Source organism: Hemiscyllium ocellatum, chromosome 2 (assembly GCF_020745735.1).
Source record: "Hemiscyllium ocellatum isolate sHemOce1 chromosome 2, sHemOce1.pat.X.cur, whole genome shotgun sequence".
Classification (NCBI taxonomy): domain Eukaryota; kingdom Metazoa; phylum Chordata; class Chondrichthyes; order Orectolobiformes; family Hemiscylliidae; genus Hemiscyllium; species Hemiscyllium ocellatum.
This window is the reverse complement of record NC_083402.1, coordinates 146,868,203-146,883,573: the sequence shown is the minus strand read 5'-3', so window position 1 is coordinate 146,883,573 and position 15,371 is coordinate 146,868,203. Positions and strand designations below refer to the sequence as shown.

Below are 15,371 nucleotides of genomic sequence, written 5' to 3'. Positions count from 1 at the left end.
TGGGTATGCCACCAACAGGATCTTTCAGAGGAACTCTTCATAAGAGCATGCTCATATAAGCGAGCACATAAATAAGCATTTTGTACGGTATGTTGCATGATGGGACTGTGTGCAAACATACACATTATCAAGTATTCTTTCTCAGTGGCTCCTTTAGCGTAGTTCCAGGGATTATTTGCAACGTCATATGGACTAGCAGAGGCATGTATGAAGATTACAAGATAGCTTTAAAGCAGAGCAAACCAAACATTAGCTATGCAAGAAAGCAAAGTGATAGGTTCACAGGGTTTATGCAGTTGCAAGATTCCCAAAAAGGTGCTGTGTGCAATTGGTGGCACCCACATTACGTTGACAGTGCTATTAAAACACCCACTTGGCTACTGAAAACAATTAGAATTCTGAAATTTTCCAACATGCCTTCAACTTCATCCATAGTCTTAGCCTGAACACTTCAGAGCAGAGAATCAGTTCCACAATGATGGCTGGGTTAAAAAGCAACCAAACAGCAGGACACAAATATTATTCTGGATTAGTGGTGCTGGAAGAGCACAGCTGTTCAGGAGCATCCAAAGTGCAGCAAAATCGACATTTCGGGCAAAAGGCCTTCATCAGGAATAAAAGGCAGAGAGCCTGAAGCGTGGAGAAATAAGCTAGAGGAGGGTGGGAGTGGGGAGAAAGTAGCATAGAGTACAATGGGTGAGTGGGGGAGGGGATGATGGTGATAGGTCAGGGTGGAGAGGGTGGAGTGGATAGGTGGAAAAGGTGATAGGCAGGTAGGACAAGTCCGGACAAGTTATGGGGACAGTGCTGAGCTGGAAGTTTGGAACTAGGGTGAGGTGGGGGAAGGGGAAATGAGGAAACTGTTGAAGTCCACATTCCCTCGCCTTGTTTGTCCTGCCCAAGTGAATCTTGTCACACTTATTAGGATTGAACTCTATTTATCACTGATCAACCCACCTAATCTGGACTGACCGTCCTGTAATTTAAGGCTCTCCGCCTCACTATTTACCACACTACCAATTTTCATATCATCTGCAAACTTACTGATTAACCTTCTTATATTCGCGGAGAAGAAAGGGAGGACTGCAGATGCTGGAGATCAGAGTCGAGAGCATGGTGCTGGGAAAGCACAGCAGGTTAGGCAGTATCGGAGGCCTGGAGAATTGACGTTTTGGGCATAAGCTCTTCACTTGGGCTTATGCCCGAAACGTCGATTCTCCTCATTCTCAGATGCTGCCTGACCTGCTGTGCTTTTTCAGCATCATCTCACCTCTTACATTAAAGTCGAAATAATTATGAAGTATTTCTAGAGGTTAATCATGGCTCACATCAACTCCACCCTACCAAGTTATCTTTATCCTTTGCAATTCGCCTATCAGTCACAGGTCCATAGCAGATGCCATCTCCTGGCCCTGCAATCATCCCTGGAAAATCTGGATAACAAGGATACCTACGCCAGGCTCCTACTTATTGACCAGAGTTCTGCCTTCAACACCATAATTCCAAACAAGCTCATCTTGATACTCTGAGACCTAGGTCTCAGCTCCCTCCCCCCCACCCCATAACTGGATCCTTGACTTCCTGACTGATTGCAGTCTATCAGTAAGAAGAGGTAACAACACCTCCTCCAACATAATCCTGAACACAGATGCCCCAAAAGACTGCATATTCAGCCCACTACTATGCTCCTTATACTCTCACAACTGCATGGCCAAATTCCACCCAAGCTCTATTTACAAATTTGCGAACGACACCACCATTGCAGGTCGCATTCAAACAACAATGAGACAGAAGACAGGAAGGAGGTTGAGTGTTTATCGGCATGATGGAAAGACCAGTGTCAGCAAAACAAAGAAGCTGGTCATTGACTTCAGGAAGGAAGTGAGGACTGCAGATGCTGGAGATCAGAGCTGAAAATGTGTTGCTGGAAAAGGGCAGCAGGTCAGGCAGCATCCAAAGAGCAGGAGAAATGACGTTTCGGGCATAAGCCCTTCATCAGGAATGAGGAAAGTGTGTCCAGCAGGCTAAGATAAAAGGTAGGGAGGAGGGACTTGGAGGAGGGGCGTTGGAGATGCGATAGGTGGAAGGAGGTCAAGGTGAGGGTGATAGACCGGAGTGGGGTGGGGGCGGAGAGGTCAGTAAGAAGACTGCAGGTTAGGAAGGCGGTGCTGAGTTCGAGGTGGGGGGAGGGGAAATGAGGAAACTGGAGAAATCTGAGTTCATCCCTTGTGGTTGGAGGGTTCCTAGGTGGAAGATGAGGCGCTCTTCCTCCAACTGTCATGTTGCTGGCGATCGAGGAGTCCAAGGACCTGCATGTCCTTGGCGGAGTGGGAGGGGGAGTTGAAGTGTTGAGCCACGGTGTGGTTGGGTTGATTGGTCCGGGTATCCCAGAGGTGTTCTCTGAAACGTTCCGCAAGTAGGCGGCCTGTCTCCCCGATATAGAGGAGGCCATATCGGGTGCAGCGGATGCAATAAATGATGTGTGTGGAGGTGCAGGTGAATTTGTGGCGGATATGGAAGGATCCCTTGGGGCCTTGGAGGGAAGTAAGGGGGGGGAGGTGTGGGCGCAAGTTTTGCATTTCTTGCGGTTGCTGGGGAAGGTGCCGGGAGTGGCGGTTGGGTTGGTGGGGGGTGTGGACCTGACGAGGGAGTCATGGAGGGAGTGGTCTTTTCAGAACGCTGATAGGGGAGGGGAGGGGAATATATCCCTGGTGGTGGGGTCCGTTTGGAGGTGGCGGAAATGACGGCAGATGATACACTGTATATGGAGGTTGGTGGAGTGGTAGGTGAGAACCAGTGGGGTTCTGTCCTGGTGGGGGTTGAGGGGCAGGGTTCAAAGGCGGAGGAGCGGGAAGTGGAGGAGATGCGGTGGAGGACATTGTCGATCACGTCTCGGGGGAAATTGCAGTCTTTGAAGGAGGCCACCATCTGGTTTGTACGGTATTGGAACTGGTCCGCCTGGGAGCGGTCGTGGCGGAGACGAAGGAATTGGGAATATGGGATGGCGCTTTTACAGGGGGCAGGGTGGGAGGAGGTGTAGTCTAGGTAGCTGTGGGAGTCAGTCGGATTATAGTAAATGTCCGAGTTGATTCGGTCGCCCAAGATAGAAATGGAAAGGTAAGGAAGGGGAGGGAGGAGACGGGCCAAGTGAATTTGAGGTCGGGGTGGAAGGTGTTGGTAAAGTGGATGAACTGTTCAACCTCCTCGTGGGAGCATGAGGCAGCGCCAATACAATCATTGATGTAGCGGAGGAAAAGGTGGGGGGTGGTGCCAGTGTAGCTGCTGAACATGGACTGTTCCACATATCCTATGAAGAGGCAGGCATAGCTGGGACCCATGCAGGTGCCCATGGCTACTCCTTTGGTTTGGAGGAAGTGGGAGGATTGGAAAGAGAAGTTGTTCAGGGTGAGGACCAGTTCAGCCAGTCGAAGGAGGGTATCAGTGGAAGGGTACTGGTTGGTACGGCAGGAAAGGAAGAAGCGGATGGCTTTGAGTCCTTCGTGATGTGGGATGGAGGTGTACAGGGACTGGATGTCCTCGTCAGGAAGCAGAGTGGAGGGCATGCCCCTGTCTGCATCAATGGTGCTGAGGTGGAAATGACTGAGAGCGTCAAGTTCCTGGGAGTGATGATCACCAACAACCTGTCCTGGTCCACCCATGTTGATGTAATAGTCAAGAAAGCACAACAACGTCTCTACTTCCTCAGGGGGCTAAGGAAATACGGCATGTCCACAGGACCCTTAGCAATTTTTATAAATACATCACAGTGTAGCATGGCACCTGCTCTTCCCAAGATCACAAGAAACTGCAGAGAGTTGTGAACATACGCAAACCAGAACTCCATCCATTGACTCCATCTATATTTCACACTGCTTTGGGAAAGCAGCCAACATAATCAAAGACCTGTTCCAGCCTGATTATGCTCTCTTCCACCCTCTTCTATTAGGCAGAAGATATAAAACATTTGAATACACATACGAACAGATTCAAGAAACAGCTTCTTCCCCACTGTCTGAACTGGCTTTTGAACCGATCTGTCAAACGCAATTCTGATCTCACCCTGCACCTTCTTTATGGCTGTAACACTGTATTCTGCACTCTGCTCTGCTACCCTGATGTACCTTGTATGCTGCAATCTGCCTATCTAGCATGTAAAACAACATGTTTCACTGTATTTCTGTACATATGACAGCAATAAAATTGAATCAAATGGTATAAAATATATCCAAATCCAACATACACTATGAAAAGTTCAATTCAAGCAGATAAAATACTTCAAAATGTAAAAGAAAACATTGCATATATTTGGCATCTATTGAAATCCTGGAATATCTTGTCACTTAGTCAAAGTATTTTTGAAGTAAGTACATTGTTGTAATATGGGAAATTCAGAGAAGGTTCAGCTTTGATTTTTGAGCTCAACCCCCCCCAGAGTGGGAACCAGAACCTTTGTGACAACAGAAGTAGTTTTACATCCTCACCTTTTCAAATTGCAGACTTTCGTGAATAAGAAGTGGGAATACTGGCATAAAACATTTTGTTTTCCAGTACTGACCAAGCATACAAATATTGATATAGACTTCATCTTTCCTCGGCAACATCACACCAGGACAGGTTACCTAAAAAGGAAACAAAAGCACAGTAACAGCTAAATGTGTAACTAAAATTTGAACTTTTAGAACTGTCTTTTACATGTCCATATGTGAAGTAAGAACAAGTACTGAAATTCTATTTGAAAATTTCGTATAATTGTTAAAACTAGATTAGATTCCCTACTGTGTGGAAGATAGGCCCTTTGGCCCAACAAGTCCACACTGACCCACTCCCCTAACTAATGCACCTAACACTATGGGCAATTTAGCATGGCCAATTCACCTGACCTGCACATCTTTGGACTATGGGAGAAAACCCACACAGAGGGAGAATGTGCAAACTCCACACAGAGTTGCCTGAGGTGGGAATCGAACCCGGGTCCCTGGCGCTGTGAGGCAGCAGTGCTAACCACTGAGCCACCGTGTCACCCTCTTCAGACTTTATAAAATCGTGATTTCACCAACATGTTCACTGAGAACGGCTTAAAGTTTAACAACATTTTTTTCCCCATCTTTTGAATCTTGAATACTGTGACAATTGTTAGTCCGTTCTGACTGGTGTATCAATCTCCGTGTCAATCACTTCACTGCTGACTCATCATAATTGAATGCTGCTAAGGTCTATCATTATTGATGGCCCACAGGTAGCGTCATATTGCAGGCATACTGGGTGAAATTTTGCTCTTCATATTATTGCTGTCCTCTCCAGGAGTTTTTTTTGGGGGGGGTGGTAGGGATGGTATAGTGGTAAATGTAGAAATCCAGGCTGATGCTCTGGGAACATTGGTTCAAATTCTAAGACAGATGGCGAACTTTGAATGAAATTAATTAGTCTGGAGTTAAAGTCTAGTCTAGTCTAATGGTAATTTCTAAACCGTTAAAAACTCAGCTGGTCGCACTAATGTTCTTTAGTAAAGGAAATCGGTTACACTGGTTCAGTCTTCAGACAATGTCCCAGATATCACCATCAGCAGTCTGAAATAACATTGCTGCTAGACTGGGTCTGAGTCAGAAGGTGAGGAAACCAACAGGAGCAAAACCTACTTGACTTCATGCTCACCAATCCATCTATTGCAGATGGACATGTTCAAAAGACTATCAGTTGCAATGACTACCATTGTGGAGATGTTGTCCTACCCTCTGTCATGCTGTCTTATCTTCCATTGTTCAAACTGATCAACCATCTCAAGACTTGAAATCCAACAGACACTATGGACTATCAGCAGCAATAGAATTGTATTCAGTCATAAGCTCATAACCTCATGACCTGGCATATCCTCATTCTACCATGGTCACCAAGGCAAGGGATCAACCCTGGTTCAATGAAGAGTGCAGGAGAGCATGCCAGGAGCTGCGCAGAAGGTGTTAACCTGGTGAAGGTACAACTCAAGATTGACTCCACAGCATGTTGCCTATGCGGTTTGCCAACAGCCAAGCAATCCCACAACAAATATATCTGGTCGACATGGACAGGTTGGAGTGAAAAGGATCTGTTTCCATGCTGTACATCTCTATGACTCTATATGTAAGCTCTGCCATCCTGCCACACCCAGTCATAAATGGTTACCAGATGGGCAATTAAACAACTCACTGGTAGAGGTGCTACAGCCGTTCCCATCCCAAATGTTGGGGGATCCTAGCGCACCTGCACAAAAGACAAGGCTAAAGTACTTACCAAAGATACGAAATAGATAATGAATCTCCCGGAGGTCGCTGAAGGCACAGATGCTCACCTTCAGCAAATTTGATTCACACCAAGTGATAAACAAATGGGTGAAGTCACTGGACACTGCAAAGTGATGGGCTCCAACGACATTTTAGCAGTAGTCCTGTAGACTTGTGCCACAGAATTAGCTACACCAAGCTTTTCTAATATAGTTACAATACTTGCATCTACCAGAGCCGGGAATTAATTGACCACATATGTCCTGTCTGTGAAGAGAGAAAGTATGAAATCTAGCCAAATACCACCATATCGGCCTCCTCTCAACTGTCAGTAAAGTGATGGAAAGTGTCACCAACAGTGCCATCAGGCAGCATTTGTTCACCAATCCCCTATTCACTGGACACAAAATGTTAACTCTGATTTCCCGGCCATCGCAAGTAGTGAATTTTTTTTTATGGGCGGCACGGTGGCACAGTGGTTAGCACTGCTGCCTCACAGCGCCTGAGACCCGGGTTCAATTCCCGACTCAGGCGACTGACTGTGTGGAGTTTGCATGTTCTCCCCGTGTCTGCGTGGGTTTCCTCCGGGTGCTCCGGTTTCCTCCCACGGTCCAAAGATGTGTGGGTTAGGTGAATTGGCCATGCTAAATTGCCCGTAGTGTTAGGTAGGGGTAAAATGTAGGGGTATGGGTGGGTTGCGCTTCGGCGGGTCGGTGTGGACTTGTTGGGCCGAAGGGCCTGTTTCCACACTAAGTCTAATCTAATCTAATCTAATCTAATTTCTCCCCACAAATGCTGCCAGACCTGCTGAGAGATTCCAGCAATTTCTGTTTTTCAGCAATTGCAGTTTTCTTCTGAAATCACATAACACGGTTTTGCGTTTCGCACTCACTACCCATTCGCTGTGACCCTCACCTCTTATTATCACTTATTCAGTTTATTTTCTGTAATACGCTGGTATTCATAATCCCCTCATTTGTCTACCCCTTTCATCTCTCTCTCTCTGGGTTCCATGTCCACCTATCTGCTCTCCTCTCCCACCCCACCCTTCAGCATAAATACCAGTACTTTGTAGCTGTTATTAGTTGTAGTGAAGAGTCATTTAACTCGAAACGTTAATTCTGCTTTCTTTCCACAGAGCTGCTGAGTTTCACCAGCAATCTCTATTTTTGATGCAAACAAGAAAGTATGAATATTGCTATAAAGTAGGAATACAAAGAAGAACACGTTTGTAATTAAGTACACATTTAAGAAAAAACAAAACTTGCGCTAGTGCCTATCCAGAGTCTCGAGGAAACAGCATCCTTGTTTTAAATACACAGAAATTGCTGGAGAAACTCAGTAGGTCCGGCAGCATCTCTGAAAGCACTTCAGTGACTCTTCTTCAGAGTTTCCATTTTTTCTCCTTTTCAGCAATTTTTTCCAGAGAGATCGACTCCACAGTTGAATGCAATTCATAAATACTGGCTTGTTTCAGTACAAGCTAATAATTAAATCTTGAACATTATCTGAAGTTCGCCATAGAACAAATATTTACGGTGTATCTGTAATTTTTAAATATACAGGAATATCTTACCGCGTGGATTTCAAGCTGAATAACACACTTGAGAACTTTTTGAGGCATTTTGTTGAAATACCGGTCTGGAAGGGAATAAAAATGTAAAATTAGCCACAATGCTGTGAAAATTAAGTTGCTAATTGCAAACTGATTGTTGCACTCACCGCTGCTCTGGGGAAACGACGCGTTTCCTTGGTGATTGAGCGAGTGACGCTTGATAAGAGTTTAAACACCGAAGAAAATGCAACAGAGCTTCAACACGCCATGAAAATTAGAAAAAAAGGTTCTCGCAAATATAATCTGACAGAGGTTCTCACTATTACTGCCTTGTGCTTCCAACTTATTTTAAAGAAGCCGGTACAAATCAAATCAGCAACAACAGGTAATTATAAATTCACACCAGTATGTTTGTAAACATTGACACCGATAATATAAATCTTGCAAAACTGCAAAAGGGATAATGTGCAGTTCAGGAATCGTAACAGAACATCTCTGATTGGTCTTGGTGTAAACATGTTGTTATTGAACACCTGGGAATTAAACCCAGGTCTCCATTGCACTTCAAAAGCCCCTTTCAAGATTCACCATCTGCCACGGTAGGAATTGAGCCCATGACCATTAACCTCTAGTGGGTCAGTTAACTCAGTTGGCAATGCAGAGTAATGCCAACAGCATGGATTCAATTTCCACACTGGCTGTCTTTACCATGAAGGATTCTCCTTCTCAACCTCTCCCTTCTCCTGAGGTGTGGTGATCCTCAGACTATACCACCACCTGTAGCCTCTCTCTCTCTCTCTCTTTCTCTCTGTCCAATGAGAGAGTAGTCCTGTGGTCCAATAAGGCTATGGGGATGTCCAGCGGCATTACCATGCTGCTGGACTGAGTTAGCTGCTGTGTTTGAATTTGAAAGAATGAGAGGTGATCTCATTCAAATACATATAATTCTTAAGGTTTGATAGGAAGTTCCCCTTAATGGCAGAGCCTAGGGCTAGAGGACAAAGCCTCAGAATAAAGGGACACTATTTTATAATTAATTAAGAGAATTGAGAGTCTCTGGAACTCCTTGCCACAGACATCTGCAGGGTGGGCAGAGTCATAGAAGCAGACCCTTTAGAATTAGAATCCCTACAGTGTGGAAACAGGCCTTTCAGCCCAACAAGTCCAAACTGACCCTCCAAAGAATATCCTATCCAAACCCATTTTTTTCCGAAAGATTGACTCCACAGTTGAATGCAATTCATAAATACTGGCTTGTTTCAGTACAAGCTAGTAATTAAATCTCGAACATTATCTGAAGTTCGCCACTAGAACAAATATTTACGGTGTATCTGTAATTTTTAAATATACAGGAATATCTTACTACATGGATTTCAAGCTGAATAATACACTTGAGAACTTTTTGAGGTTTCCCCTGACTAATGCACCTCACCTACACATCCCTGAACACTATGGGCAACTTAGTATGGCGAATTCACCTGACCTTATGGGAGAAAACCAAAACACACAGAGGAAACTCACACAGACATGGGGAAAATGTGCAAACTGTCGCCCAAGGCTGGAATCGAACCCAGGTCGCTGGTGCTGTGAGACAGCAGTCTAACCACTGAGCCACCGTGCCACCCCAACTTTAGTCCAACTCTTCCATGCTGACCAGCCATCCCAATCTGACCTCAGCCCATTTGCTAGCATTTGATCTATAATCCCTCTAAACCTTTCATTTCATATACTTATCCAGATGCATTTTAAATATTGTAATTGTATCTGCCTTTACCACTTCCTCTGGCAGTTCGTTCCATACATGCACCATCCTCTGCATGATAAAGTTACCCCTCAGGTCCTTTTAAAATCTTTCTCCTCTCACCTTAAACCTATGCCCTCTAGTTTCATTGATGTAAAATGTTCAAGCCCTAGCACAGCCTTCTGTTAGACTCCACTTGTCACATTCTGCAAATCAAATAAAAACTGACATATACATATTGTTTTCTATCAGCCAGACAATCTTCTTTCCATGTTAATATGCATCCTCCTGAACTATGAACCTTTACTTTCCACAATGACCTTTGCTGTGGCATTTAATCAAATGCTTTCTGGAAATGCATGTACAGTCCATCTAAAGGCACCCCTTTATCCACAGTGAATGCTACTCCTTCTGATATTTTCTAATCAACCTGTTCAGGGATACTACTTCACATCTCTGGATTGGATGGGACTTGAACCCGGGCCTCCTGGCTCAGAGATAGGGACACTACCACTGTGCCACAACAGCTCACGTTATGTCATGTTTTTCAATAAACTCCAATCCTAGTGTATATTAAGGGTGAGACAGATGCTTGATCAGTTGTGGAATTTGAAGGTTATGGGGAAAAGGTCAGAAAAGAGGACATGATAGTGTCACGTCAAAGGTTAAAGTGAAAAGGCAAGAAAGTGGATGTAAAGAGTGTCAGGTCAAGAGATAAGGGCAGAAAAGTTGTCTTGAGCTTCAGGGGTTACAGAGAAAGTGGCAGGAAAGTGGATGTGAGGATTGTGTGATCAAGGGTATGAGGGAAAGGCAGAAAATGGGCAATGAAGAGTGTATCAAATTAAAGATAATGTGGAAAAGGGCAGAAAGGTGGATGTGAGGATTGTTGCATGAAGGGTGATGGGGAAAGGGGCAGGAAAGTGGACATGAGTTTTGGATCTAGGGTTAAAGGGAAAGAAAAGGCAGAAAATGGATATGAGGAATGTTGGATAAAGAGTTAAGGGAAAGGGGGATGCTAACTTGATATGAGTTTTGGATCTAGCGTCGCAGGATATAAGGCAGGAAAGTGGATTTGAGGATTGTCAGATTAAGGATTATAGGGAGAGTGGACGTGAAGAGTGTGTGAAATTAAGGGTTAAGGGGTAAAGAGCAGGAAAGTGGATATGAGTTTTGGTTCTCAGGTTCGGGGGAAAAGGCATTAAAGTGAATACAAGTACATACAAGATGATCACAGGATTAGATCGGGTAGACAGTGGAAGCATTTTTCCTAGGATGGTGATGTCAGTTTGTACGAGGTGGGGGGTGATGAGCAACAAATTCAGGGGTGATAGATTTAAGACAGATGTCAGAAGTAGGTTCTTTATCAGAGAGTGATAAGGGCATGGAATGCCCTGCCTGTCAACGTAGTTAACTCAGCCATATTAGTGAAATTTAAACAATCCTTGGATAAGTGCATGGATGATGATGGGATAGTATAGAGAACGAGCTGAGAATAGGTCGGCGCAACATCAAGGGCCAAAGAACCTGTTCTGCGCTGTATTGTTCTATGGTCTATGGATATGAGAATTGTTGGAGAAGGGAAAAGGGGCAGAAAATAGATGTGAAGGATATTGGTAAAGAGTTGTGGGGTAAAGGGGCAGGAAACTGGACATGAGTTTTGGATCTAGGGTTAGGGGAAAGAAAAGGCATGAAAGTGGAGTGTTGGGTGGTGTTAAGGGAAAAAGGGGCAGAAAATGGATGTGAAGGATATCGGTAAAGGGTAAGGAAAGTAGATGTGGGGAATGTTACATCAATCATGATTGGGGCTGGATTACTGCTGTTGCTGTTGGTTATGAATTTTACCTGTGCTCAGTCAGTGTGTGGAGTGATGGAGGGGGTGAGGGGAGAGGGAGTGATGGAGGGGAGAGGGAGTGATGGAGGGGGCGAGGGGAGAGGGAGTGATGGAGGGGGTGAGGGGAGAGGGAGTGATGGAGGGGTGAGGGAGTGATGGAGGGGTGAGGGGGTGAGGGGAGAGGGAGTGATGGAGGGGTGAGGGGGTGAGGGGAGAGGGAGTGATGGAGGGGTGAGGGGAGAGGGAGTGATGGAGGGGTGAGGGGGTGAGGGGAGAGGGAGTGATGGAGGGGTGAGGGGAGAGGGAGTGATGGAGGGGTGAGGGGAGTGATGGAGGGGGTGAGGGGAGAGGGAGTGATGGAGGGGGTGAGGGAGTGATGGAGGGGTGAGGGAGTGATGGAGGGGTGAGGGAGTGATGGAGGGGGTGAGGGGAGAGGGAGTGATGGAGGGGTGAGGGAGTGGAGGGGTGAGGGAGTGATGGAGGGGGTGATGGAGGGGTGAGGGAGTGATGGAGGGGTGAGGGGAGAGGGAGTGATGGAGGGGTGAGGGGAGTGATGGAGGGGGTGAGGGGAGAGGGAGTGATGGAGGGGGTGAGGGAGTGATGGAGGGGTGAGGGGAGAGGGAGTGATGGAGGGGGTGAGGGAGTGATGGAGGGGTGAGGGAGTGATGGAGGGGGTGAGGGGAGAGGGAGTGATGGAGGGGGTGAGGGGAGAGGGAGTGATGGAGGGGGTGAGGGGAGAGGGAGTGATGGAGGGGGTGAGGGGAGAGGGAGTGATGGAGGGGTGAGGGGAGAGGGAGTGATGGAGGGGTGAGGGAGTGATGGAGGGGTGAGGGAGTGATGGAGGGGGTGAGGGAGTGATGGAGGGGGTGAGGGGAGAGGGAGTGATGGAGGGGGTGAGGGGAGAGGGAGTGACGGAGGGGGGTGAGGGGAGAGGGAGTGATGGAGGGGGTGAGGGGTGAGGAAGGGAGGGGAAGCTGCTCCCAAGTCGGTCCTCCGAGCCTGTAGATGTCGGTGCGGCCTCCTCTCTCCCTCCCTCCCCCACCCCTCACCAAAACCTTCCCAACTTCACACTGAATAAAAATATAAAAACTCCCTCACCTCCGTTAATTTACTTTCAACAAACAAACAGCGGAATGAACCTTTGTGCCCCCCGTCCAGAAATTAATAAAATCGTCAAGCTTTGGTGACGGTTACCATGGCGACGACCCCCTGACCCGTCGATAATTGTTAACGTATTTATCTTTTAAAAAAATTAAAATGTGTGTCCGCCTTCCCCGTGTTTATTTGTGGGGGTGGGGGAGGAGATAGGGTGAGGTTTGAGGTGTTTTATTTTTTATTTTTATTTTTGATGTTTTACCTCACGGTTGGACGGGAAGGGGGCGGCGGTTCCCAGGAGGCCGGCGGACACTGGCAGGACAGGCCGACATGGCGTCGTCCGCCTTCAGGCTCAGCTGCTCCCTCGCCGGGCACCAGATGGATGTCAGGGGGCTGGCCGCCACCCTGCACCCGGCCGGCGCCTTCGTGTCCGTGTCCCGGGACCGCACGGCCCGGGTCTGGGCCCCCCACAGGTAAACACGCCTGAAGGGTGAGGCGGCGGCGGCTGCTAGGCCCCGCCACAGGGAGCGGCACTCACTGATGAGTTGACAGTTTGGAGACTCACTCGCTCTGTGTGTTTGGGGTGATTCCTCGGCGAGGAATTGAGATTGGAACGAGTTGGGGAATAGGAGTGGCTGACTGCGAGGGTTGGGATTGGGGGCTATTTAGGATTGAGCATGGGGTGGACCAGGGGGTGGGTTGGGATTGAGAATGGGGTTGACAAGGAGGTGGGTTGGGATTGGGAATGGGGTTGATCGGGGGGCAGGTTGGGATTGAGAATGGGGTTGATCGGGGGGCAGGTTGGGATTGAGAATGGGGTTGATCGGGGGGCAGGTTGGGATTGAGAATGGGGTTGATCGGGGGACGAATTGGGATTGAGAATGGGGTTGATCGGGGGACGGGTTGGGATTGAGAATGGGGTTGATCGGGGGCAGGTTGGGATTGAGAATGGGGTTGATTGGGGGCAGGTTGGGATTGAGAATGGGGTTGATCGGGGGTGGGTTGGGATTGAGAATGGGGTTGATCGGGGGTGGGTTGGGGTTGAGAATGGGGTTGATCGGGGGTGGGTTGATTGGGGGATTGGTTGTGATTGGGAATGGGGTTGATTGGGGGCGAGTTGGGATTGAGAATGGGGTTGATTGGGGGCGAGTTGGGATTGGGAATGGGGTTGATCGGGGGATGAATTGGGATTGAGAATGGGGTTGATTGGGGGGTGGGTTGGGATTGAGAATGGGGTTGATCGGGGGCGAGTTGGGATTGGGAATGGGGTTGATCAGGGGGCGGGTTGGGATTGAGAATGGGGTTGATCGGGGGACGAATTGGGATTGAGAATGGGGTTGATTGGGGGTGAGTTGGGATTGAGAATGGGGTTGATTCGGGGATGGGTTGTGATTGGGAATGGGGTTGATTGATGACTGGATTGTGATTGAGAATGGGGTTGATCGGGGGTGGCGAGTTGGGATTGAGAATGGGGTTGATTGGGGTGGCGAGTTGGGATTGAGAATGGGGTTGATTGGGGTGGCGAGTTGGGATTGAGAATGGGGTTGATCGGGGGTGGCGAGTTGGGATTGAGAATGGGGTTGATCGGGGGGGCGAGTTGGGTTTGAGAATGGGGTTCATTGGGGTGGGGGTGGGGGAGTTGGGTCTGAGAATGGGATTGGTCGGGGGGGCGAGTTGGGATTGAGAATGGGGTTGGTCGGGGGGGATTAGTTGGGATTGAGAATCGGGTTGATGGAGACTGGTTGGGCTTGAAAATGGGCTTGGTCAGGGGGTGGGTCGGGATTGAGAATGGGGTTATCAGGAGACTGGTTGGTATTTAGAATGGGGTTGATCTGGGACAAGTTGGGATTGAGAATGGAGTTGGTCAGGGAATTAGTTGGGATTAAGAATGGGTAAAAACAATGACTGCAGATGCTGGAAACCAGATTCTGGTTTCGTGGTGCTGGAAGAGCACAGCAGTTCAGGCAGCATCCAAGGAGCAGCGAAATTGACGTTTCTGGCAAAAGCCCTTCATCAGGAATAAAGACAGAGACCCTGAAGCGTGGAGAAATAAGCTAGAGGAGGGTGGGGGTGGGGAGAAAGTAGCATAGAGTACAATAGGTGAGTGGGGGAGGGGATGAAGGTGATAGGTCAGGGAGGAGAGGGTGGAGTGGATAGTTGGAAAAAAAGATAGGCAGGTAGGACAAGTCTGAACAAGTTATGGGGACAGTGCTGAGCTGGAAGTTTGGAACTAGGATGAGGTGGGGGAAGGGGAAATGAGGAAACTGTTGAAGTCCACATTGATGCCCTGGGGTTGAAGTGTTCCAAGGCGGAAGATGAGGCGTTCTTCCTCCAGGCGTCTGGTGGTGAGGGAGCGGTGGTGAAGGAGGCCCAGGACCTCCATGTCCTCGGCAGAATGGGAGGGGGAGTTGAAATGTTGGGCCACGGGGCGGTGTGGTGTGATTGGTGCGTGTGTCCTGGAGATGTTCCCTAAAACGCTGTGTTAGGAGGTGCCCAGTCTCCCCAATGTAGAGGAGACCGCATTGGGAGCAACGGATACAATAAATTATATTAATGGATGTGCAGGTAAAACATTGATGGATGTGGAAGGCTCCTTTAGGGCCTTGGATAGAGGTGAGGGAGGAGGTGTGGACACAGGTTTTACAGTTCCTGCGGTGGCAGGGGAAGGTGCCAGGATGGGAGGGTGGGTTGTAGGGGGGCGTGGACCTGACTAGGTAGGCACGGAGGGAACGGTCTTTGCAGAAGTCGGAAAGGGGTGGGGAGGGAAATATATCTCTGGTGGTGGGGTCTTTTTGGAGGTGGCAGAAATTTCGGCGGATGATTTAGTTTTTGCGAAGGTTGGTAGGGTGGAAGGTGAGCACCAGGGGCGTTCTGTCCTTGTTACAGTTGGAG

At 48.0% G+C, this 15,371-nt stretch overlaps 2 protein-coding genes across 5 annotated transcripts in view; one reads left to right on the top strand and one right to left on the bottom strand.

Moving 5' to 3' along the window:
* spata6l (spermatogenesis associated 6-like) overlaps positions 1-12,534 on the bottom strand; it is a 67,357-nt gene extending 54,823 nt beyond the window's left edge. Inside the window, exons 1-3 of one of the 2 annotated variants that reach the window (XM_060846764.1) lie at positions 12,483-12,534; positions 7,834-7,898; positions 4,482-4,619 (exon numbers count right to left, since the gene is read on the bottom strand). In XM_060846764.1, coding sequence (XP_060702747.1) covers positions 4,482-4,619; positions 7,834-7,881 — 186 coding nt within the window. In that variant the 5' untranslated portion in view covers positions 7,882-7,898; positions 12,483-12,534. Of the gene's footprint in view, positions 1-4,481; positions 4,620-7,833; positions 7,899-11,395; positions 11,452-12,482 lie in introns of those variants that run through there. The other variant, XM_060846755.1, reaches the window with a different exon arrangement.
* Positions 12,535-12,759: 225 nt separating this feature from the next.
* plaa (phospholipase A2-activating protein) overlaps positions 12,760-15,371 on the top strand; it is a 40,676-nt gene continuing 38,064 nt past the window's right edge. For 2 of the 3 annotated variants that reach the window (XM_060846743.1, XM_060846729.1), the window contains exon 1: positions 12,760-12,952. In XM_060846743.1, the coding sequence (XP_060702726.1) occupies positions 12,810-12,952 (143 nt within the window). In that variant the 5' untranslated portion in view covers positions 12,760-12,809. The remainder of the gene's footprint in view (positions 12,953-15,371) is intronic. The other variant, XM_060846737.1, reaches the window with a different exon arrangement.